At 41.3% G+C, this 25,841-nt stretch overlaps 1 protein-coding gene across 2 annotated transcripts in view; it reads right to left on the reverse strand.

Moving 5' to 3' along the window:
* The window catches only part of ca8 (carbonic anhydrase VIII), a 102,242-nt gene that overhangs the window by 52,411 nt on the left and 23,990 nt on the right, over positions 1-25,841 (reverse strand). For both annotated transcript variants that reach the window (XM_048246354.1, XM_048246348.1), the window contains exons 4-5: positions 22,995-23,090; positions 22,800-22,862 (exon numbers count right to left, since the gene is read on the reverse strand). In XM_048246354.1, the coding sequence (XP_048102311.1) occupies positions 22,800-22,862; positions 22,995-23,090 (159 nt within the window). The remainder of the gene's footprint in view (positions 1-22,799; positions 22,863-22,994; positions 23,091-25,841) is intronic.

The following is a 25,841-nucleotide window of genomic DNA, read 5'->3' on the forward strand; positions in this document are numbered from 1 at the left end:
CGCACCCCAGTATGCTTGCATGCACAGTTAAGTCGAGCTACAGTTATAGCTCGGCTATGGGATTTGACTGCACCACTGTCACTATCTTTGTTTACATGATGAAAGAAAACCCCTTTTGTAAACCCAACTACAAATGTTTTACTCTGCTGTGCTAGATGGTGATATGCGCCCAAACGCCTCACATTCCCCAAACTTTCCATATTAGCTTCATTAGCTTATTTGCTAGTGAACTTTGCATCATCAGTAACTAGTTAAATAGTTGACATTACTTGCTGAACTTTTTTGTATGGACATTCTGGGGGATGTTAATTCATATATGTATGAGAGAAGCTGCAGCTTATGAGTGCTGTATGTCACATTGTGGCATAAGGCTTAGGTAGTTTGCTCTGGCAGAAAACAACGCGTAGCTTAGCCTACATGAAAGCTGCTGCGCATGAACTCATTCAGAATATTTTGAAAGCATAACAGCTAGATATTCTGTCTATATTATGTATATTCTCATTTTGTAGACAAAAATGAAGAGAGGTTTTATCTCAGTTTTAATTTCATGCTAAAAATTTTAGTCTTGTGTTTTTCGTCAACAATAATGCATGTTAATATAGACTTAGTCAGTGTTTCAGGACATTGTTACAGTCTCGTCATCGTCTCGTCTTAGTCATGGAAAAAAAGGTTGTTGACAGAACAAAAATATATAACATCTCATCTCGTCTGACGAAATCAACACTAAGTCAGATGATACGATCAAGGGTAACATCCATGCTTCCGCGAAAAATAGAAATAGGATTTTATGAGGTTGAGGCAACAAGTGAGTAGTATGATGATAATTATGACCGCCGCGCAGCAGGTCATATAGGTTTAGTCAGATTTTTTTTTCTTTCTTTCTTTTTTCGCATGGCCAATTTTTTTGCTTCAAGGATTCCCGGGACACTGAAAGACCGGGGTACATAAAACTTGGCTAGCATGGAACTATTGGTTTTCGTTTTGATCTGTAGCCCCCGACTGGACTGGACTGGACCCCCCGAAAAGAGGGTAGGGCAGTTTTCTGTGAATATATCGAGAACCGTAGGGCCTAGGAGGACCACCTTTTTTGTATGTTGGTTTTAAGGGGCCATGTCAACCCATCCCATTACCACTCATGAACTTTAGCCCAATCTGTAAAAATCACCTCTTTCCAGCAGCTCTACTAGACCATACATTTAGTGAATGGCAAAGAAAAGGTTTGTCTAAATGTTGTGATTTCTACATAGATGGTGTTTTTGGTAGCCTTGCTGAAATAAGTGATAAATGTCAACTGCAACGTTCAGATAATTTTAGATACCTCCAGGTTAGACACTTCATTCGGACACTAAGCCCAACTTTCCCTCACTTGTCTGTGGATTCGGGGCTGGAGAAAGTCCTGAAGGTTAATATTGCAACACAAAGGTCAAATCTCATCTATCTATCATTTAATTTCTTCCCTTCAGGGTTTAACACTAGATAAACTTCGTAATGACTGGGTAGAAGAACTGGGGATAGAAATTTCAGATCCTGTCTGGGAATATGCTCAAAACAAAGGATGGCACATCCTCTTGTGCACGTTTGAGCTTAATACAATTTAAAGTTTTGCACATATTACACCAAACTGAAATTATCCAAAATATATCCAGACATTGAAGACAGGTGTGAGCGCTGTAACCCTCACCACTCTCCCTTAGGGTTTATTACGGGCCGGCATACGTGCGTTGTTTTCTTTTTTTTTGTTCCTCTCTTTTAAAAAATTGCATGTATACATGTACATATTTGTCTGTATAGTTGTTAATATATGCACTGTGTGTGTACATGGGTATATGTATGTTGTGCTCAGACATACTAACCAGAAACGAGACGTGCTATGTTTTGTTTTCTATTTTTTATGTATTTTTATGCATACATTACTTTCTTTCATTTCATATTAAGGCAGTGTGTATGGGTGGGTGGGGTGGTTTTGGGTGGGATTGGGTTCCTTATTTGGAAAAAACAAAAACAAAAATGAAGGATGCGTCACAATGTACACCCTGTATTACGAAACTTTCCTTCAATAAAAATTTACTTTAAAAAAAAAAAACTGCACGAAATTGAAAGTGTAGAGGATCATTATGACACCCTCTGAATGCATGCCAAGTTTCGTGGACTTTCATTCATGGGGGCCCATACAATAAATTAATTTATGTGTACATTTAGTGACCGTACACCAACAGAGTTTTCTGTGAATATCTTGAGAACCGTAGGGCCTAGGATGACCAATTTTTTGTGTATGTTTGCCTCCAGGGGTCATGTTAACCCATTCCATATGCACACATGTGCATAAACAGATATTCACACACACACATACATTCCCAGTAATCATACGTATGACACATACACACACAGTAGACATACTGTATGTACGCATGCATTAGGGCTGTAACGATACACCAACCTTACGATTCGGTTTGTATCACGATTTTTGACCCACGGTTCGATACGAATCTCGATTTTTATTTTTTTTTTTTTCTTTTTTTTTTTTTTTTTGGGGCTAGACATTTTATTAAATAACATTTTAATAGCCTCCCTTAGAACACCAGAGGATTACAATATAATATATCTATTATTTTATATCCTTATAAAAAAATATTTTTCTGAATGACTGATATTTATGACCGCACACTTTATGCAGATTAGCCTATAGCCTAGGCCTACTATTTTTTATTACAACTCTACCTCTTTAATTCAGCTGTCTGGTTGAAGCCTGGAAATATTGTAAACAAAGTAGCATATAGCTTAGCCTATCATAGTCTACTGATTGGACTGTTCAGTTTCCCCATGTGTGTTTAAGTTTCAAGGTAATACTTGTTCTCCTTGGGACAGGCCCTTTTGGGAAACGTTGGTATTAAGATGATCAGTCAACTTCAATGCAAGAGTTTTAAACAAATATGTGCAGCATGCTAATGATGCTAAGCGGATTTAATAGTAATTTAGCTAGTCGTCTATGCGTCCTTGCTTTTACGATTGTGAATGTTTTTTATTTAAGTCGCGCGTGTTCATTGAGCAGGAGAAGGAGGGAGGGAGAGTGAGAGGGAGGGAGCGCGAGAGAGAGTGGGGCAAGGAGAGCGGGTTTACTTCTATACTGTTTAGTAAAGTTGCACACATAGTCTACAATGAAAGCAAGGAGAGGTATGAAATTATTATTTATTTATTTATTTATTTGTTTGTTTTTGGACAACGTAGGCTACCGATAAGTAAAGCAGGAGTTGTGGGTTGCTTTTGCGGCCGCATAAGCTGCAAAGCACTGCGTGAAACACTAGAAAGGGTGTGTCGCGATTCTGCCTTTTCAACCGCGACACAGTATCGTGGATATGAATGTCGCGATTTCGGTTTCGAATCGTAAATCGTTACAGCCCTAGCATGCATGCACATGCACACACACAGGCACACCCACAAGCACATGCGCACACACACACACACACACACAAACACGTACACGTACACGTACACGTACACGCACACACAGGCAAGATGGGGGTGGGGTTGTATAAAATGTATTTTTCATGTGAAATCTATGAACTAATCATTTTTTGGTACTTGTTGTCTAGCAGATACCAGTGAGAATTGAGTGTGCATAATGCAATTCAGTGAGACGGTTAGAATCATATATGCCTTTTCACTTTTTGTTTTTAGCCAGCAGCCAGACCAGCAGATACCTTTGCTGAATTACTGAAGCTAAGCAGGCTTAGTTAGTACTTGATAAAAAACTTCCTTGGAAGAGTAGGTTCCTGCTGGAAGTGGTGTTGGTGGCTGGCCAGTAGGTGGCACTCTTCCCTGTGGCTAAAAGCCACCAAACAAATATCAATCCCAATGTCCTACTGTAGTGACAGGGACACTGTACTACAGGAGATGTTTTTCTTTGCATGAATGTTAAATTGAGGTCCTGACTCACCATGGTTGTTAAAGATCCCATGGCACTTATCGCAAAGAGTAGGTGGTTCCCTTGCTTTATTTATGTACACATACATAAAGACACACACAAATGCACACACACACACACATACACATAAAAACACACACACACAAAGACACGTAAACACACACATGCACACACACACACCATCACACACATGCACCCACACATACAAACACACACACACACACAAAACACATATACACAAAAAACAGACGTGCAGGGTGTGAAAGCTTGTCAGGCATAGCTACAGTAACTAAAGAGGGTGGGACTTAGCGAAGGGTCAATAGGCCGCAACAGTCCCGCCCACAGCCGATTGTGGAAGTAAGAATACAATACAATTTATCCATTGACAAATGGAGTATAAGCCATAAAATCGTAACTGTCCATGGTAGACCAAAATACCAGATACGACATGACTAAGCTATTGTACATGCTCATATAGATGCCATAAGTTAATGGGGCATCAACTTTGTTTTTAAGAAAAAAAATTTTATTCGCGATTTAACGGAAAAGTACTACACTAACCAAAAAATCCTAATGTGTAAAAACAGAGCCTTTGATGGTAAAGATCGCCGTTGCCGTGGAAATGTTTTTGCCACTGTACCCACGCTTGTTGTCTCTTTACTCGCAGACATCAAGATGGATAACAAGGCTTTCAGAACCGATGTGTGACCATCCGATAAAAACAGTTTTTCTCATCTTGAAAGTTGAATTTACTCAATGGAAACGGTAGGAAGTTAGTTGTCTTCTTGTGCTGAATTAAAATAGAAGCATGTTAAACTATTATTAGGCTGCAAATTTTCGAAATGTTTCAGTTTGAAAAGGCTGTCGGTGGCTGATGGGATGAGTAATGTTAGTTCTTTCACTTGGAAATTAAAACAGTCTTGTACCTTTGCCTTTGTTTCATTTTTCTCTTCGTTTTTTGCTCGAAATGATATGTTGTGTGATTATAGTCACGTCGTACTGTAGCTGGTTAGCCTAAGACATGGTCTAAAACTCTTTATACAGTGGGTATCAGTTAAGTTTGGACGGTTTCCTGCATGAGTCACGCAACCATTTTCTCGGCAGAAATGGCACAAATTGCAGTTGACCCAAACAACCACCAGGTGGCTCTTGGGAGTTCTACCCCTAGTATTTTTGATGCGACTTGACTTACTGCTTCCATGACGCATCCAGTTTCCAAGTCAGTAGAACAATCAGAGACAGTTGGGCCATTATCAAACATATGATAATACATGATAATACAATAGCGTGAGTTTATATATCTCATCAAGGGCGTCTCCAGCCGATTTTGCCGGGGCTTCAGCCCCGGATGTATTTAGTGTAGCCCCGAATGTATTTTGCAAAGTTGACTAACAAATATGAAACCATTATTCAGATCATGCATTGGAACTGTGAGATGAGATGGACCTATTTATCAAATATAAAAGCAGGACACGGGATTCCTCACTCTCCTTCAGGCAGCAGATCTAACTTGAACGTTAGGCTACAATAATTTGAAACGTAGGCTGCTTAGAGCGTGCGCATGCACGAGGGCGAGGGCGACAAGAATATTGGCCAAAAAATAGAATTCATCGGAGTAGGCTGTTTGTTACCTTACTACTGAGTGGGAAACAGTGCACAACTAACTAGCTAATGACTAGTCTGATGTCAATCACACCACGAATTGATTCCAAAAAAATATTTTAGGCTATAGGCTACAAACAAGGACTGCCACTGTTTTCAGTGTGAAGAAGAGCATCTAGTATAATTAATTACAGAAGGAACGCAAGCGCACTTCACTCAAAGCAGTTCAATGTTTTGCAATTTGTGTGCGTGTCACCATTAAACATTGTGAGGGAGGGTGCGCGAGCTGGGCAGCAGCGCTTCCATAAAGGTCTCTTTCAAAATGTCCTGTTACAATTGCAGCTGCTTCCGATTGTTGAATATTTAGAAAGTAGGCCTAGCCTACATGACAGCATTTTTGAGCTAGTGAGAGAAGGCAACAAGTGGCGGGCGAGGCTAGAGTTGGAGGGATATTGTGTCCTGTTGCCCAAGGACGAGCCCAATCGCCTATTTCTCCGTTGTGTAATAAAAGCAGTATCATCATGCAGTGGTCGAAGTTTGCCAGGGTGGATAAGCATAGTTGTAAAGGGCATGAATAAAAAAGGCAAAAAAGGCGCAGCGGGGAAAGTCACCATTTTCACCGGAACAGGTCATTTAACCATCCAAATGATTTCTAAACGGGTTTATTAAGTTGAAATAGTTGCCAAGTTCCCCTTTAAATTGTAACCGCAACATGCCTGCTTGCCGACGTTCAAACGACAACGAAACATATATCAAAGCACTTTTTGGTTAGCATTTTTTTAGGTAAAAATGTGAGGATAGTCTTCTTTGCGCCCAGTGTACAAGTACGACATTCCAACCACTCAGGTCTTCATCAGATAGGCCTACAACATTAGCCTACCTGTTGCAATATATCTGTGTGCATTCCTACATTACGTCTATTTCTTTGATAACATTATTTGCTACCACGTAACAATAAGCCACTATTATTATTAGGACTCAATACGCTTTGGTGGTATTATATGCTGTGGGCTTTAATTAGTGCATTTCGGGTATCACATCCTACATCTGGCCAATAATTATTAAACAAATTGCAGTCTACATGTCATGACAAATATTACCAGTAGTACTGACCGAACATGAAATAGATTGTTTACAAGTTATGGTAATGTTATTCTGGCGTGAACATTGCACTTTCATCACGTTAGCACCCTATGATTACAACTCGTTAAGTCTCGTCAAAATGCATTGATGAAGGAAGGTTCGCTTTATCCCAGAGAACCATATACTCGTTTCACTTAGGCTAGACTAAAATAGAAGGGAAGAACTTGGCACTAACCATGTAGTCCTGTTTTCTATAGCATATTCATTGTTGTTTTTTGAACTCTTTAAAATGTTGCGATATGTCTGCGAGGTGTTAAGCCAAGTTCCATGCGTAACCTACTGCTTTTAAATGACTTTGAAACATATTTTACAAACGGGCCTCTGTGTACCTGATGAGCAGCAGTTCACACAAACACAGAATGTTATTATTTTAATAAAGTATCGATTCTAAAAACGTCGAAAATCGTATCGTTTTTTGCGTTAAGGCATCGTGATACCTTTTTAGTATCGATACACTGTGCAACACTACAACCTAACACAGTGATTCTTAAACTAGGGGTCGCGACCCCAAATGGGGTCGGCAAAAACTTCCGTGGGGTCGCCAATTATTTTCTGTATTCAGTCTGAAATTATTATTAGGTGAAACAAAGGAAAATAATATTGGCCTTTTCTGCCTTTTTCTTATTTACACGCAGTTAAGAGAAGAGAGAGAAATGTTTTCGTCTTTCAACGAGATCTGGTTCAGTCTATGGGCTACTGGTCCGCTGATAGAAACAATGTAACTATCTGCTCCCACTATGCAAACTCAACTTGTTCTCGCTATTTTAAGTAAAACAAAACAAAAGACATAGGTAGCCTACTAACCAAAATGGACAGGTTGCTGCTTAAAAAAATTAACAAAAGCTCGGAAGTGCCATCTACCAGTGTGTCTACTCCTCCGTGATCCTCATGGGACAAGTCTACAGGCCGGTAAGAATAAAAAAGAACAAACGGCGCGTCGGCTTTATCAGAAAGAATTTCTGAAATATGCATTCACTCAAGTTAAAGATAACCTCGACCACTCACAATGTGTGATTTGCAGTGATGTTCTGGCCAATGAGAGCTTAAACCTGTCAAAATGAAACGACATCTCAAAATACAGATGTCGGCTCAGCACCGTGGAGGAAAATCTCTGTGTCGCCGTGCAGCATTCCTCCTAGAATTAACTTGCTATGTTCACGGAAGCATGCCCACCCTTCCCATTGAAATTGTTAAAGATAGTAAACCAGAAAAGGGAAATAAAAAAAAAATCGCCATAAATATAATTAATGTAACGTTGTAGGCCTAATGCTGCATGTATGTGTGTGTGTGCGTGCTTGTGTGTGCTTGGCCTTCACGCTTATAGCGCTCTGATCTGATATGGCGGCAGCCTACACTTGTTTAATCGTGATTGTTTGGTTTTCTCGGTTCTTGTTCATATGGAGTAAATAAAACAAATGTTTTTCTAGCTTTTCTAGTTTTTGCTTGATTTAGTTGTTAACGTTTGAGGGGGGTATTTGAGTAAGGACTTAGAATGGGTTTGGGGAAAGTGGGGTCGCCAGACCTCGCCATACTTTTTTGTGGGGTCGCCAGACAAAAAGTTTAAGAAACACTGGCCTAACAAGCAGGTGTTGCAAAAGATATCGAAAGACGCAATTAATCAGAAATAAATAATGTAATCTGCAGAGAGCAGAGACGAACTGATCTCTGCAATAGAGTCATTTTGGAGGTACACACTCTCCCTGCTCCTGCTTCAATTTTACATTGACTTGACATTTTTTTAATTGAATTTTTGCAACGTTCTCCTAATGTGCCTTTTGCACGAAAAAGAACGTACTTGCCTGTTCTGTTATAGGCCACTTAAAGGAACAACAGAAAATCTGTTTAGACAGTCGATAGGCTATATGGTAACGAGCTGTGTGCACCTGGAAAGACGATAGAAGATATGCTTTCTGAATAGCACAACTGTTCTTCCCAATCGTTTCCATAAAATAGGCAAAGTCAAAGACAGAAAACTAAGTCTTAAATGACATAATGGTATAGCCTGTTTTCCATTTCGGATGCGCGGGTGAGGGATAAGGCTTTCATGGTGGACCATGCACTTTTTCTTGTGTCAGGAACTCTGCACATAGGCTTAGTCCGTCCATAGCCCAGCTCCACGGCTCTGGTCATCCCATCTTTCCCTCCCCCCACTTCCTCTAGCCTACCATTCAGGCTACGAAGACCTGCGGGGAGTAAAACAACTTGTTGCCGTTTTGGGACTTTAAGCTACGTTAAGCTTTTTCACGTTAAGCCCCCCTCCACCACCCCCTTCTTTCACAAGCAGTGCAGCTTTCTGAAGCGGTGCTTTCTGAAGCTAATGTAACAACAAATACCACCACTATTGTTGTGTGGCAATAAAAGTATCCAGGGTTTATCCAAGTAGCCTAAATATTTAAATAAATTAATAAAATCCTTAACGTGAAAAAGCTTACCATAGCTTAATGTCCCAAAACGGCAACAAGTCGTTTTACTCCCCGTATGCGTTAATTGTAAAGAAATTTTAACGTGTCCCAAAAACAGCTATCAATTAATCACCAAACGTCTCATAAACAAGTCCTGCCAGGAGCAACGCATTGCAAAAAATGATAAAAGTAGGCCTAGGCCTAATAATGGGTGGAATGGAAAGATGCAAGTTGAACGTGAGAATGTGCGGTCCTCGACACAAACTTTGTGTCTGGCATACGCACATTTCCAATGTGTATCGTCAGTTGGCGACACTTAGAGGCAATGCAGCGCAACAACATTAGTTGATCGCGAGTTTAGGCCTTTATTTGCACAGTATATTGTGAAACATGGGCAGGGATGGGCAGTATTTCTAATACACGTATTTAAAATACGTATTTCAAATACAAAATACTATTTTGTAATTTGTATTTTATTGAGATGATGAAAATGCCTTCATATTTTGTATCAAAATACTTCAGTCTTGTGTATTTTTGTATTTTTTAAAGTAAAATACTTTCTGTGAAACACTGTGATGACATCTATCTAACTATCTATAAAGCACAAAATCTTGGTCTCTGTCTGTGGCACCCTCGCATGGTCAAGCCCCTCTGCTCCAGTAGAGCGTATATTTCCTTTACTGGACTGATTAACAGGCGTCGTCTGAATGCAACACTGTTTTGAGAAGTTAGTTATGCTTAAAGGCACGAGATTTGAGTTCACAAGCTCATATTGGAACACTTGAGTTTGCTATTTTCCTTTCTTTTTTCTGTTTTACAGTTTTTTTCTAGACTTTAAATTTGTCTATGTTCTCTGAGCTGTGAAATATTTCAGTGCTATGGTAACTTGACAAGATACCTCAAACAAGGACATTTCCAATTGTGCACATTTTAAATAAGAAATGATTGATAATGTAATAATTATTGGCTTCTAATTGGCCTAACTGATTGGATGGTATTAATGTGACGACCTGATTTTTTATTTTTTATTTTACTTTATTTATGTATTTACATTGATAGAGGTTGTGCACACACCAGTTTCAGGTGTATACAAAATTATTCAACTGTGATGAAACTCACCATAAGTGTGGTTGTGGTGGTGTTAAATAACTTAAAAGGTTAAAATGCTACCAAGTATACATTTCTAAATAAGTCATCCATTTGGATTGTTTGTCTTTGAGTTATTGTCACTGATTCATAGTGGGCAATCTATTACACCAACTGGCTGGGAAGTGCAACAATTGTGGAGTCGGTACATCTCCAAACTCAAAAACAGTAGACTAAGTCAATAAAAGTGGACTGTCAGAGCAGCACAAAATACTAAAAGCTAAAAGAGTGTCCTGTTCGCTCTTAAACTTTGGTGCCTCTGCCTAGCCACTTTGTAAACGGGCTAGAATTAGTTCTGTACTTTAAAGAACATTTCGAGCAATCGCATAGCCTACGTTCTTGCACTATTTTCCCCCATGATCATATTGTTTCAGTTATCCAAAAGGCTCGAAGGATGCTCTTTATTATGGCAATTTTGGAAAAATAACAAATAAAAGTGAGGTGAGGTGCCCCCTTTTTGTCATTGCTATTTCCCTTAGTGTGATTGACTGCATAGGATACTTTGACTTTCCTCGAGTAAGCATTCGCATTATTGTTGTTACACTTGTGTGCAAATATAGGGATATGATCCAGAAATCGTAATGTTGTGGCGATGTGGCCTGGATCAACTTTGTTTATTCCACCTCGAGTGCGCATGCGTGGCAGCCTACTTGGACACGATTGATTTAATGTTTTTTTAATTAATGCAGTTGTGTTGTAATGGTTCAAATGCATCAAACCCAGTTATGCGAACCCTGTCACCTACTTGCAGACTGACCAATAATTCTGCCACGGTCTCTGACCCTATAGCTAGCCACTGCTACGCTCTGCCAGTACTGTTTTTTTTGTTTGTTATTAATTACAGATCATAAAGACGTAAGATTCTTGCCATTTCGTCGGATAAACACTTCTACCTCGCATTCGCTGGAGATATTTTTTTTTTTTAATTAATTTGATGATTTCAATTATTAAACTTTGGAGCAGGTTTGAGTATGAACGGATCCACAAATGAGTTTTCATTAATATTGCGGGATAGGCCATTTTGTCTTCGCGGAGGTCTGCGCTCTCGAGTGGCCTTCTAGTTAGAATATTAAAATGAGTGTGATTGAGGGAGGAAAGAGGGTTAAGTGTAGGCCTAATGCTCGTGCATGTGCGCTTAATTTTAGGGATGCACGATATATCGGCGGCCGATATATTATTAGCCGATAAGTGAAAAAATGAAAATATTAGGCTTATCGGTCCGATAACAGAATTCTGGCCGATAATTTGCGCCGATATTTTTTAAAATCCTAATTCAGGCCTATGTAAGGTCCGTCTGGCTACACTGAGCTTGGTTGGCTATACTTGAGCTTGGTTGGCTATACTGTTTCCTCAATATAATGTCAGCGGTGTGAATGTATTTCACCACTCTAACAAAATCTGTGGATATGCGTTCATTTGGGAATCTGTGCATCTCAAAATCCTCTCGTGAATGATCCGCCATTTAACCTTACCTAGAAATATGCTATAACCATTCGTGCTTCAGTTCCAGACAGGTCTTCATAATATGTTATTAAAACCTTCGGGGCTAACACCTTTCATTTCTGCTGCAGCAGGTTGTGCGCAACAGAGTAGACGGACATAAGATACAGTCTGAGGAGTTGCAGCTTTATTCAGTTACCCGCAGTTGAAACTAAAGTTTCCCTCCCAAACTCTGATTTGGTCGTTATACTGTAGCTTATTCCAAGCTGAGCCGTTTATGAGCGTTTAGTCCTAAATGAAAATGATTCAAACCCTCTAGCCACTCACTCGCAATTCACTGACGTCAGTTTCACTTAAAGGAGCCACACATACTGTAGGGCTAGGCTACTGTTATGTTGTTGACTGCCGTACTATTGAGGACTATTATGAGTTCTGTCCATCATTTGGTGGTAGGTAAAATTACTGCAATAAAATTATGCTTATTAAATGCTTTCCCCAAATCACTTTTCACATTTTTTTTCAAGAGTAATATTATCGGTTATCGTATCGGTATCGGCCACAACAAACCAATACATATCGGTTATCGTTATCGGCCCTAAAATTCCATATCGGTGCATCTCTGCACCGATATGGAAGAACAGCAAGAACACATAGGCTACTACTGGCCAAATCCTCTCCAATTGTTAGAATTGGACTCTGGGCGTTTGGGAACAGCTGAGGGAGGAGGCTACTTGAAACTGTGAGTTTCGGTCGGTGTGAGCGGACTTTCAGTTGACAGTAATTAACACCCTTTGAACAATCTAAGCTCAGAGGGCTCAGGCGTGACTAGCTCCTTATAATATCTCTCAGGTAATCAGACAACAACTGCAGTGAGTTGGGACAGCTGAGCAAGAACACATAGGCTACTACTGGCCAAATTGGTCGGTGTGAGCCGAGCCGGACTTTCTCTGGTTGGGAACAGCTGAGGGAGGAGGCTACTTGAAACTGTGAGTTTTGTGAGCGAGCGGACTTTCAGTTGACAGTAATTAACACCCTTTGAACAATCTAAGCTGTCTTAACGTCAGAGGGCGGTCCCACGCTGATGCATCATTAGTGAGACAGGAGGACAGCTGCATGCAATTCCTAGCAGAAGAAAAATAGTGGCTGCTGCTGAAGCGGCAGCATAAGCGGCAGCCCTCGTTTCAGCCAGCCCAGCGTTTAAGACGGACACGGTCAAGACAAACAAGTTGACCTGTGCAAGTTCACCGAGCACAGGCACCGACAAAAGGCAAAATGTGCCGCTCCACCATATCTGTTATCACCGGCCATTGCAGAAAACGGCATCATGCCAAAAGGGGCAGAAATGTCAAAGGGGCAGAAATCCCCTTCACCTCCAGGAACTTCAACGGTCCTCACCGACAGAAACCTCCTTCTCCATGGGCTTGTGAAACTGTCAATCCGCAGTCAACAAAACCGACTTCATAGCTGGCTATGCCAACCACCTTTCATTGGAACTCCTTGCTCTCACTGAGACTTGGATCAAACCAGAGAACACTGCCACCCGGCTGCACTCTCCACTAACCTTACACTATCCCACACCCCTCGCCTATCTGGACGAGGGGAGGGTGACGGGCCTGCTGATCTCCAACAAATGGAAATTCACCCGCTACTGCCTTCAAACAAATATGTCTCATTCGAATTCCATGCCATCACAGTGATCGCCCCAGCAAAACTCTACGTGCTGGTCATCTACCGCCCTCCAGGCCAACTAGGCGACTTTATTGACGAACTTGACACTCTGCTATCCTCCATCCCTTGACTTGACTTGATCTTCACTCGGAACTGCAGCACAGACACCCACATGGTGACGCCTCTCCATCTTTCTGACCACTTCTTCATCCAGTTCAACGTCAGCCTGTCAGAAAAGCCTCCGGCTCCTCAGCCGATGGTCACGTTCCGCCGCAACATCCGGAACCTGTCTCCAACGCACTTCTCCTCTGTGGTTGCCTCCGGTCTACCTCCACTCAACACCTTCTCCTCTCTGGAGGTTAATGAAGCCACTGACTCGCTCTGCTCCACACTGACCTCGTGTCTAGACGAGCTGTGCCCTCTTACCACAAGGCCAGCTCGATCCAAACATTCTCATCCATGGCTAAATGATACCCTCCGATCGCCACCAAACTCAGAGCCGCTGAGGAGAGGAAATGCACAAATCCAAACTAGCTGACGACCTCAAAACTACCAGACACTCCTGACCTCCTTCTCAGCCAGCATCACTGCTGCTAAGACTGCTTTCTACCATGACAAAATCAACAGCGCTACAGACACTCGAAAACTTTTCTCAACCTTCAAATCGCTACTCAACCCTCAGCTGCCTCCTCCTCCATCCAGCCTTACTGCAGATACCCTCGCCTCATTTTTTACAAACAAAGTGGCAGCAATCAGCAGTCAATTCTCTACATGCCCACTCAAAGCATCTGACTCAGATACCGCACTCCTACAACCTCTAGGGACTGCTGGAACATCTTTTTCAGCATTCACGCCTCTCTCCGAGAGTGAAGTGTCCAGACTCCTGACATGCAGCCGTCCTACCACATGCTCGCTGGACCCTATACCTACGAGCCTACTTCAGTCCATCAGCCCGACCATCGCTCCAGCTATCACACATGTGATCAATGCCTCGCTAACCTCCGGCACATTTCCAACAGCGTTCAAAGTGGCCCGGGTAACACCGTTACTTAAGAAAGCTTCTCTCAACCCTGCTCAAGTCGAGAACTACCGCCCTGTCTCACTACTGCCTTTCCTATCCAAAGGCATTGAACGAGCAGTCTCCAAACAGGTCTCTGACTTCCTTTCACAGAACAACCTTCTGGATCCAAATCAGTCTGGGTTCAAAAGCGGCCACTCTGCGAAACGGCTCTGCTGTCTGTAACAGAAGCCTTAAAAGAAGCCAGGGCAACCGCCGGTCATCAGTACTCATTCTGCTTGACTTATCGGCTGCCTTTGACACGTTAATCACCGTATCCTTCTCTCTATACTTTCGCTGACATCGAATCTCCGGTTCTGCTCTCTCCTGGTTTGAATCCTACCTCACAGGACCTTCGTTTAACGTATCATGGCTTGGTCAGCTATCCGCACCTCACCATCTCACCACAGGGGTCCCCAGGGCTCAGTGCTGGGCCACCTCCTCTTTGCTATCTACACCACCTCCTTGGGACAGATTATCCGTTCGCACGGCTTCTCATACCACTGCTATGCAGACGACACACAGCTCTATCTGTCCTTTCCACCTGACGACCCCCTGGTTTCAGCACGGATCTCAGATTGCCTTTCAGACATAGCTACATGGATGAAGGCACACCACCTCCAGCTGAACCTCTCAAAGACTGAACTGCTGGTCATCCCAGCTAAACCTACCATACACCACGACATCAACATCAAATTTGACTCCCCTGTCTGTTTCACCCACCAGGACTGCAAGAAATCTAGGAGTTGTTCTCGACAACCAACTAAACTTCTCAGATCATGTTGCCTCAGTCGCCCGGTCATGCCGTTTCGCACTCTACAACATACGGAAAATCAGGACTTACTTGACTCAAGATGCTACCCAACTTCTGGTTCAGGCAATAGTCATCTCAATGACTCGACTACTGCAATGCCTCCCTGACAGGTCTCCCAGCCTGCGCAGTGAAACCACTTCAGATGATCCAGAACGCGCGGGCCCCTGGTCTACAACCAACCCAGAAGGGCACATATTACCCGCTGCTCATCCAGCTACACTGGCTACCTATGGCGCCCGCGCATCAAATTCAAGTCTCTAACGCTTGCCTACAAAGTAGTCTCCGGTTCTGCTCCCACCTACTTGAATGCCCTCATACAGACTTTACACTACCTCCAGACCGCTCCAAGCCCCTCTGACGAACGACGCCTAGCTCTACCACCGGTACGCTCAAGCCAATCCAAACTTTTCATCTGTTGTTCCTCGTTGGTGGAACACACTGCCAGTTCCTACAAGGGCAGGGACATCCTTTTCCACTTTCAAAAAACTCCTGAAGACCCAGCTCTTTAGAGAACATCTACTCTCATAGCAACACTTACAACAAGTCTTACTGATCCTAGCACTCACCAGCCGTTTTAAACTGACAAGTAACTGCTAAAAACAGCACTCACCGACGCACTTATTCTTACTGTACTCTAATGTTTTTTTGAAACTGTCCTAAAATTGTGAGAATTGTTCTAAAACTTACTGTTTACCATGTTGTTAGTCGCTTTGGTTAAAAAGCGTCAGCCAAATGTAATGTAATGTAATGTAATGTAATGTAATCTCTACTTAATTTCACGTTAATCGGGATGTACAAAGAAAGGCTGCGTGGAATGCTGCGTACGCACAGTTTCATACATCAGGATTTTTTTGTGCGTATGATTCTTTTCAGGTTTGCACGTACGCAATGTTTTGGTATGAAATCCATGCAAGTCTTTGTACATGAGGCCCCTGGCCTGCTCTGGAGACACGTGCATTAACCCACTCGACTGTCAGACAACACTAGCTGCACTAGCTCATGACTGCCGTCAAAGTAGCCTACTGCCAGCTGACGAAGCTCTCATTTTAAAACATTACTGAGAGACAGAGGCACTGTACAATCAAGAAATCCTGCCACTGAATAAAAAACTATGTTTGACATACAGTAGGGTACTTAGTGGCTTATAAGCTTATAGGCTACAGTGGACTAGGATGTTAAAGGGGCTGCAAAAAACACAGACAAAAAACACAATGAAAACTCGGCCAATCACAGCCCTTGCTGTCGAATGCTCCGTCCGGTTCGACCGCGGAACGCCACAGCGGACTTATGCTGCCCCCAAGCGGCTGCAGTTGTACAGTGGGCATCGCTTTCAAATGACCACTTCATTCGCGCATTACGCGGCGTGAAGCTGCGAGAAGCTTTAGTACCACTTTCAGCCACTGTGCGTCGCTCTGCCACTGTACATCGCTCTGCCTGCCGTCCCTTACATAATTGTTGCCGAGAGTAATCCCAGCCTACGAATTCAATAACAAAATAAATCATGCATAATTAAACATTACCTCGATTTAGGCTACTTGGGTATGGCTTAAGGCTTGACTACACGAAAATCGAAATCGAAATTTGCTGTCTACATTATTGTCAGTGTTGGGGTTAACGAACTACATAAATCAAAACAGTGGTGTGATAATTGAGCCAGTAGAGAAATAACTGTTCAGAATTAATCTGTAGCCTTGGGTAGGCTTCTGCAGAAAACAATGTTGTTGCCGATTTAATACTATCTGGCGACGTTTTTAACAGGCTACGCAATAGAGGCTTAGACAACTATGACCCACGTTTTGGTTTCAGAATTAATTTGCCCTACTTCTTGACTGCAATGTAGTCAATTGACTGCTTGACATGTCATTTTTATTTTTCTGTACGATAAACAATTACATCTGCTTTATGCCAAAGAGAATTACATTCATATTTGCCTGACTGCAGACGCGCGCCACTTCCCTCCCCATATTCCAATATTAAGATAGTATAAATACAAAGCACTTTTATACTATCATAAAAAAAAAATAAATAGTTAAAACTAATAGCTATTTGCAATTTGACAAAACACTGGTCCTCATTTTTAGCGAATCGCGAGGACGATATGAGCCTGCATTTAGTTAGATGTCACACATAATGTTTGAAAACCACTGGCTCGTAATCACAATAATTTAACACACGACAGTTGGATAACCTACTTCATCATGTCCCCATGCCTACAATTTTGTGAGTAGCATAGAGATCGTTAAAAAACAATACAGTATGGCTCTCCGCTTGGGACATCGAAAACTTTTTTTAATTTTTTAATATACTACCGTCGAAGATGCTGACTTGCAAAAAGCCTCGATAACACGCTATTCCACTATCATCAGTCATGCCCCTTGATCAAAGTGGGGGAATGAAATAAAAGTTTGATAACCACTGGCTTAACAAGTTACCTGCAGTCCAGAACACAGAATCTATTGCAATATTCTGATGATCGCATGATGATATCGCAAATGTTTGTTTTCCAAAGTAAGAATTTCACTTCACCATGCACCTTCGACAATACCTGGCCTACCTGGTATCATTACAAACATTATTCTGTGTCCTAAAACTGGCATATTTTATGGCATTGTGTCATGTAAGTTCGTTGCAAAATCTAGAGAAATGTGTGAGGTGGTCAGCTGGGGACAATTGAGACACACATTGGATTGTGTTATTACTTGAACATTCCACACTATCCACAGCTGTGGTAGGCCTATCAGGGCAGGAGGATTACTGTCAGTGCAGGCTTTATATAAAATTCTTCAACAGAAGGCCTCGAATGTTGTCTTGTTTGTGGAGCTTTGCTTCGGCTTCTGTAATTTCGGCTTCATTGAAAATGAGGGCTTCCCTCAATGACCCTCCGAGAATAAATAAAGGTTGAATGAATGAATGAATGCAGGCTTGCCCAAAATAAAGGCATGTGGTTTTGCAGCCTACAGTAAATAACAGACCCGCCAGAATGTAAAGCGTATGATGTTTTTTTTTTGAAAGCAAGATGTTTTTGGTACCCTACGACACTGCATTTTCTTAAATAACAATGATCAACAGTAATATTCGACCATTAATTTGGGTAAATGGGCAAGCGTGACCACCTTGATTGGCTGATTGGCTGATGATTGTAACGCTGGCATGATTCCAAACACCTCCCCTTACGATGATGAGTGACAGGTCTCAGAATGCGCGGCGCTTACACAAGGACGGAAGATGATGAATAACTGGGGCGTGGAGGGCTATTCACAAAGGCTTTTATCTTACTACTAGGAGTAGGCTACTCCTAAATCGCTTCTCTTAAAAGTTATTCACAAAGCCTTTCAGACAACTCCTAAACTAGGAGTGAGTCTTCGTGGCTATGGATGACGCCATTACTCATGCACGAGCTTGACTGAAGTGACCACCTTGATTGGCTGACGATTGTAACGCTGGGAATTCCAAACACCTCTTCCGATGATGACTGACAGGTGACAGGTCGGAGAATGCGGCACTACACAAGTAGTGTGAAGGACGGAAGATGATTAATAACTGAATAAAAAAGGCCTAGCCTAAATGAATAAAGAGTAAGGCAAAACAAATAGCTTAGTAGCCTAATGAAACATAGGCCTATGGATTGATGCAGTAGCCTACCTTGCAACATTATTAAATTAATCTGTCACCATATCCCTAGGCTACGCTTGCAAAGAGGAGAACATTTTAATTTGATTCACAATGAAACGTTACATTTCATTTCCATGTTAACAATGAGTAGTTTGTGTTGTTGTTGGTGGCGTTATTGCATCCCTTTTATGAATGCAAAATTGTTCCCCAAGAATTGGAAGCTCCTGTTACGCATAGGCTATTTCAAAACTATTTCAAAACGCGAAACGTAAAACGAAAATGCCAATGCCAAAAAAAGCTGTTTATGAATAGGTCTTAGTGAGTTAGGAGTCCTCTCGACTTAAGCTGTGCCAGACTTAGGGTGCTACTTTTAGGTCTAAAATGCTTCGTGAATTACTTTTTGTGAAAAAATTAGAGTCCTAAAGTTAGGGAGTGACACGCCCATTATTTTTAGGAGTTGCTCCTAAATTCGCCAGTTAGAGCTACTTTAGCCTTAAAATTATTTGTGAATATGGCCCCTGAATAAAAAGGCCTAGCCTAAAATGAATCAAGCCAAAACAAATAGCCTAGTAGCCCAATGAAACATAATGGATTGATGTAGTATCTTGTAACATTATTAAATTATTCTGTTACTATGCCTACGTTTGCAAAAAGAGAACATTTTAATTTGATTCACAATAATGTTACATTTAATTTACATGTTGACAATGATTAGCCTAGTTTTGGTTGTTGTTGGCGGCGTTATTGCATGTTAGTTATGCCTACAATGCAAAATTGCTTCCTCGCGATTGGAAGCTCCTGTAGCTGCATAGGATTTCAAAACCGCAGGTTTGTGAATAGGTCTGTGAGTAAGGAGTCCTCTTTGACTTCTTTTTAAGCTGTCAGAGGTGGGAAGGTGATTTTTTGGGGAAGGGCCGGATTAACTGGGCACAATTGTCTGATGGCCCCTTCCCCCAGCCAACGGAATCGGGTGGTTAGTTAATAGGCCTATCGTGAAGATTTTTCCTGCCATCTAAGGCACGAAGATCTGTGAGGCCAAGCCTCACCAAGTAGCTTGTTTGTTTACAACTAACATTCCATTTAATTAAACTGCTTTATAGGCTATGCCGAAATAGTTTTCAACATTTTGAATATTAGTGTCGGGTGAATTGAAATGTTCTCAAAGTAGCCTTATGGCTGAAAGCTGCTTGGGACGCCCCCCCCCCCCACATCGTAAAACACTGAAAGTTAATATTTTGTCACTAGCAACATTCATCTGTCCTTTGTCAAATGTATTATGTTCAAATTACCCTATGCGTAATTCTGCTTCATAAAGTTGAACAAATACATTTGCTTATTTCACAGAAAAATATAAATAGCCAGTCTACAGTGCAGAGTTGGTAAGTTATGGTAGGCCAACTTGCAGTGAACATACAAAGAGGTGAAATTATTTCTCTTGCAGCTGAGTAGCCTCAGGTGCGCACGTAGACATAAGGTCAACATGCAAGCGCCAATGAATCGTGTTTCATGGCAATCGCGCCGTTAAACTTAAATAGGTTAACATCACTCTAAGTTCGCCTTCAAGCAAGGAAAACGATGATTTGAAGACATCTGTTTCGTTGGAAGGGCAAGGGTGAGCAACAGGGCAACACAGAGACAGGCCCGATGGCAGGGCTGTTATGAGAGTATTAAAATATAGGATATTCTACGGAAAACATTAAAACGGCAAGACAGCGGGGAAAGTTAAAAATACGTGATAAACACGGAAAAAGTTGGCATGCATTGTTTCGTCCCCGTGCACAGGGATTATTTGTCATACTATTGATCACATATGATTATTTGTGAAATTGTGCAAACAGGCGCAACACATTTGAAAAGGAAGGACTGGTAGCATGCAAGCTCACGGGAAAGATTGATTTAAGAATGTTATCACAAAGTGTGTGGTTGTGGCGCGGGCGGAAGACAATTGGCAGGGGAGGGTCATGTCTTTTTTAACAATTCTGTCGGAGGGTCATTGAACAATTTCTAGCAGGCAAGAGAGGGTCATGCAACTTCCAACTGAAGCACTCAAAATTCCTCCGGTGGCCCCTTCAATAAATAACGAGCAGTCCCTAGATTGCTGCTGGGCTATATGTCTTGGTTCTGTTAACAACTTATTGTCAAACGCATAGCCTATCTCGCGGTTGCATCCATTACAAACAAACATGCAATGTGAACGTCTGGGATTGGGGAGAGCACTAAATGCTCTACTGAATAAGCACGAAGTCAAACCTTTAAATGAAAAAAAACACTTTTAATAATCCAAAAAAATAAACCCCTAATGAAGTAAACTTGTGACCATCAAAAATCGTTTATCGCTCGTAACTCCGTGATACCAGGACGTAACAGGAATGCATTTGGCTGAGCAACGGAGGTTAATATGCTCCATGTTTTGTCCAAATGATGACTGTCTATCATCGTTGCACTCGGAGAAAACCGGAATGTTTCATTCGTCCCCGTTTCAATCGTCCCGGTTGTACCTACTCAAAACGCAGATAGAACCTTATTATTCTAAGGTAGCGAAATAGCGCTCAGCATGATTCATGCCCAATTAATTCCCCTGTTAAAGTGTTCGCCTTTGTAGTTTGGTTTCGTGATAGCCTATGATAAACGGCTTATGGCCAAATATGTGAAAACGTTAAAATACAGTAGATAAACCCGGAAAAAAGTTGACAGTGATTTTTCTTAATCACTTTGGAGGGTCATAGAAAATGTATTGCTGGCCAGGAGGGTCACGCCTTTTGGACTAATGCTCCCAAAACTCCTCCGTAGCCCCTTAAATAAATAACGAACAGTCCCTAATGAAGTAAACTTGTGACCATCAAAATGTTTATCGCCTGTAGGCCTAACTCCGTGATAACAGGACGTAACAGGAAGGCATTTGGCTGAGCAACGGAGGTTAATACTCTATATTTTGTCCAAATGATGTCTGTCTATCATCGCTGCACTCGGAGAAAACCAGAATGTTTAATTTGTCCCAAGGCTCTCTACGGCTGCAAACGGATTCACTCCGCAGTTAACCAAATATTTCTTTAGGGCAGGGCAGGCATATTTCTGGCTATTACATTATTTCTAAACCAGTCTGCTAAAGTCTGTAGTGAAGTCTGTGTAGGGTTTTCCAGGCTCCATTTCTTTTACGAGACACCCTGCTCACTTGAGCCATCTACCGTTGTTTGGGTTGTTGCAGCGCCTCACTGGAAAAAAAAAAAAAAAAAAATATTAATTAAGTCCCACCCGCATGAAAGTGAAGCTGGCCAATTCGGCACTGCCCACTGTACTTACATTCACGCGAGCTGCGGAATAACGCCAGGGAAATTAAAAAAAAAATTAATTTTTAACCAGTACCCATTGTATATGGATATTTCCAGACGTCGATTAGAGGAATTAATGGGAAACTTACTTCCGGAAACTAAGTGCTCTTGGAGGAGGAGGGGCTGTTGAGCTCTATTGCTCTTCTGGTTGTCTATTCAGTATTTGCACCAAAAAAGTCAGTGTTTTTTGTATTTCAGTGTTCATTGGCTCAGACTCGATAATCAAGTATAAATCAAGGATAAACACGTCCAGCCAGTCAACATGTTGCTTCCAAATATCAGCAACCTGTTGAATAATCCAGAAAGCAGTAGTAGGCTACCAGATTTATTTCCTTGATTAAAGAGACAGTATGAGACCAGATGTTAATGAAAAATATAAATGTTGTTAATAAACTGTAACTAGAATCATCCTTAAGTTACTGTATAGCATTGCAGTCTGAATGAATGAATCAATCAATCAATTCATTGCTGTGGAAATATTTCCACAAGAGTGTGTTTATCGCTCCTGGACCATCTCCTAGCTGCACCTTCTGCCTATCCAGCATGTGCCCTGAATTTAATGTGTATCATGTCCCATTTGCCGTAAACATAAAATTCAGTGTCGTCCTGTTTCTCTTACTAATCCAATAAATTGTAGGAAAATAAAATAAAATCAGTGACTCACCTTATACTGTAGATCTTGAAGGACCTCAGTAATGGCTTTCAGTCCAAGATGTTCTTTCCCTATCTTTTGACACAGATTTAAGTAATAGTCATAGGTCAACATAACATTGGAAAAAATAAATGTTATGGATGAAATATTGCAGAAATGATTGCTGATACATTAGAGAGTACTGTAATTTGATTGACTGTGCTATACCTGCACAAAAAGAGCAATAATGAGAACACCATTTTTCTTCCCAAGAGCCTCTTCTACACTGTTGAAGAGTGTTGAATTCCAGTGGATAAGATGCAGCTGAAACACCAAGAGTTATTACACATTATTACAATGGTGATATATGTTCTAGTGCTGTATAATATACTACTATAAGTATGTAATTGTTTACTGTTAAAGGAAAATTCCGGTATTTAGCAGGCATGCACGAACATGTCCTTAAAACAACCCTTAACGTTCGTTTTCAAAACTGTGCAACTCACAGAGTGGGGACTCAAAGTGCTAAATACCGGAACTCAAAGTGCTAAATACCGGAATTTTCCTTTAAATGTAACTAATGTATTGTCATTTGTAAGTCGCTCTTTATATAAAACCGTCTGCTAAATACCATAACCATAACCATAAGTAATATAGTTGATTTAGGGGTTCTCAATTGAAAGCCAAAAATCTCATTGGTACCATGACTTGGTTAAAATTCCTGATTATGACATGTTCTTTAGAGGGTCAATTAGATTTTAATATGTGTTATTTGCATGTATGCGCTAATAGGACACTTGACTAACACAAAGCCTTTTATTTGTGGGACAGGTCAAATTGTATATTCATCAGGTCAAATTGTATGTTCTGTGAAATATGGTAAGGTTATGACAATTCCTGCTGTTATTTCGGTTCGGCTACCTGTGTAGGCTACATCATGTACAAATAGGCTATAACCTGCCACCTACAACATCATCTTGTTTGGAGAGACTCACTCTCTCTTTCTGCCTGCCTCTCTGTATCTCTCACAATCGAAAATATCTTTGGTTTGGCAGCCTCTCCCTGAGATTGGCTAAGACAAGTCAATATTCCTTCCCTTTGTTTTTAATTATTCATTTATCTAATACATGAATAGCCATAATTTAAATGCTGGGCAAAGTGCAAAGACACGTCACATGGTTAGGGTAATGTTACTGCAATCAAATAGTAACATTCTCTAAGGTTGCCCCTAGGTTACCATAAAACGAATATTAGAAAAACGTTAGGAGAACGTTCTGCAAAACACAACCAAAAAAAAAACCGTAGTATTTCCGTCAGAAAAACTTTCCTGGCAAACCATAGGACAACATTTGCAACTTTCAAGCAACGTTCCCATAACGAAGAAAAAATGTTCTCCTAACGTTCTAATAACCAAAAATTGGGGGGGCGAGGGGGGGGGGGTCCAAACTAACAATTATGAAAATATGGGTGGGACGAGGCTCAGACGCCCTTGATTGCAAGACACTTATCTCTTCTATGATCCCAGAAAGATTTTCTTTGACAGTTTTTCATCTAATGACATAGAAAACATAATGAATTGCATCCATACTGTATATCCTTGGACTATGCACAACTATTTTCCTCTAAAACAGTGAGAATGAAAGCTAATTACTTTCATGTTCTTCTTAAAATGACAGGCACTCAATTAGACCTACACACCACCATTGTAATAACATTACAGACTAGTGTAATTTAAAAATCAATATGAAGTATTTAAATGTATGTGTGTGTGTGTGTGTGTGTGTGGGTCCCCAAATTAAATCAATACTGTCATCCCTGGTCTATGTTCTGACATAGTCTGGAGTTAGCCCTGCCCAGACTGCCATCTTAGGCCCGGGCTACACCTAGTCTGCAACTGAAGCGCTCTTTTCGCATAGCGTAAAAAATAGTTTTAGAGAACTGGTCTAATTTTTTTGAACATACTGTACACGCCGCGTCTGGTGTAGCCGGTTCCACTGATTATAGTGGAAGCTAATTATTGCAGCAGACTCTCACGAACGGAACACTTTAGTTTCGATCCTGGCTGTTACAGTAAATTATTAAGATGATGGGAGCACTCCACAACTCCAGTTCCAAAGTCTTTTCCGTCCGGAAATTTAGTTTCTGAACATGAAATCGCTTGAAAATCTATGGTGAAAGGTCAGCATACCTGTAGTGGATATCTGGGCAACACAAAGCATACACTTTGGAACCTTAGCTATTTTCAGTGTAATTTTACTTATCTTGGTCATTGTAAGGGCCATTTATAAATGCTATTTGTATAGGTCTAACTACCCATATATATATATAATATCTTGAAATGTATAATGCGATAATACTTGCATACTTCATATATCAGCCTTTATATCAAAGGAAAACTATTTGGGCCCTAATATGACGGTCTAAAGCGCAATCTAAAGTCTATAATCATCACCACGCAAAGCTTATTCCTATCGTAGACTCGAGTTTTTCCGCCATGCCCGTCTCTTTTTTTGAGCCAAGGGGTGTGGCAATTAACGACATGAGGAGGGGTCTGGCACATTGTCTAAAAATTGCTATCGTACACTATGCTATTGTACACTACCTAAAACACATTATGCCACTGACCAAGAGAAACCTGGGGCCTATTTCACAAAAGCAGAATTAAGACATCCGGGATAAGTTACTGAGCTGCGCTCAATGAATCCAAAACAAGAGCGTACAGGCTTAATTGGTTGCACAGAGACCAAGCCAGGATGAGCAGACACGGATTCATCAAGCCAGGTGAAACCTATCCTGGATAAGTGCGTGCTCACGGCTCCCTCAAATGGACCCCGCCACCGATCACAGATTCACTGATTCACCATGGCTTCATTGCTTCTTCTACGGTGTGAAGTAGGTAGTTATAGCCTTTTCAAAACAGCAACACCTCTGTTTAGGAGAATATTGCAGCTAGTGCCACGACCACCACGTGCAAAACGGTTAGGCACTCCCGTGACGTCACATTGTCGCATGACAGCTCGGGAATGGCGAGTATGTAAGAGCTAATTAATGATCACAAACGTTTAAATAATGACA

Source organism: Alosa alosa, chromosome 1 (assembly GCF_017589495.1).
Source record: "Alosa alosa isolate M-15738 ecotype Scorff River chromosome 1, AALO_Geno_1.1, whole genome shotgun sequence".
Lineage (NCBI taxonomy): Eukaryota > Metazoa > Chordata > Actinopteri > Clupeiformes > Clupeidae > Alosa > Alosa alosa.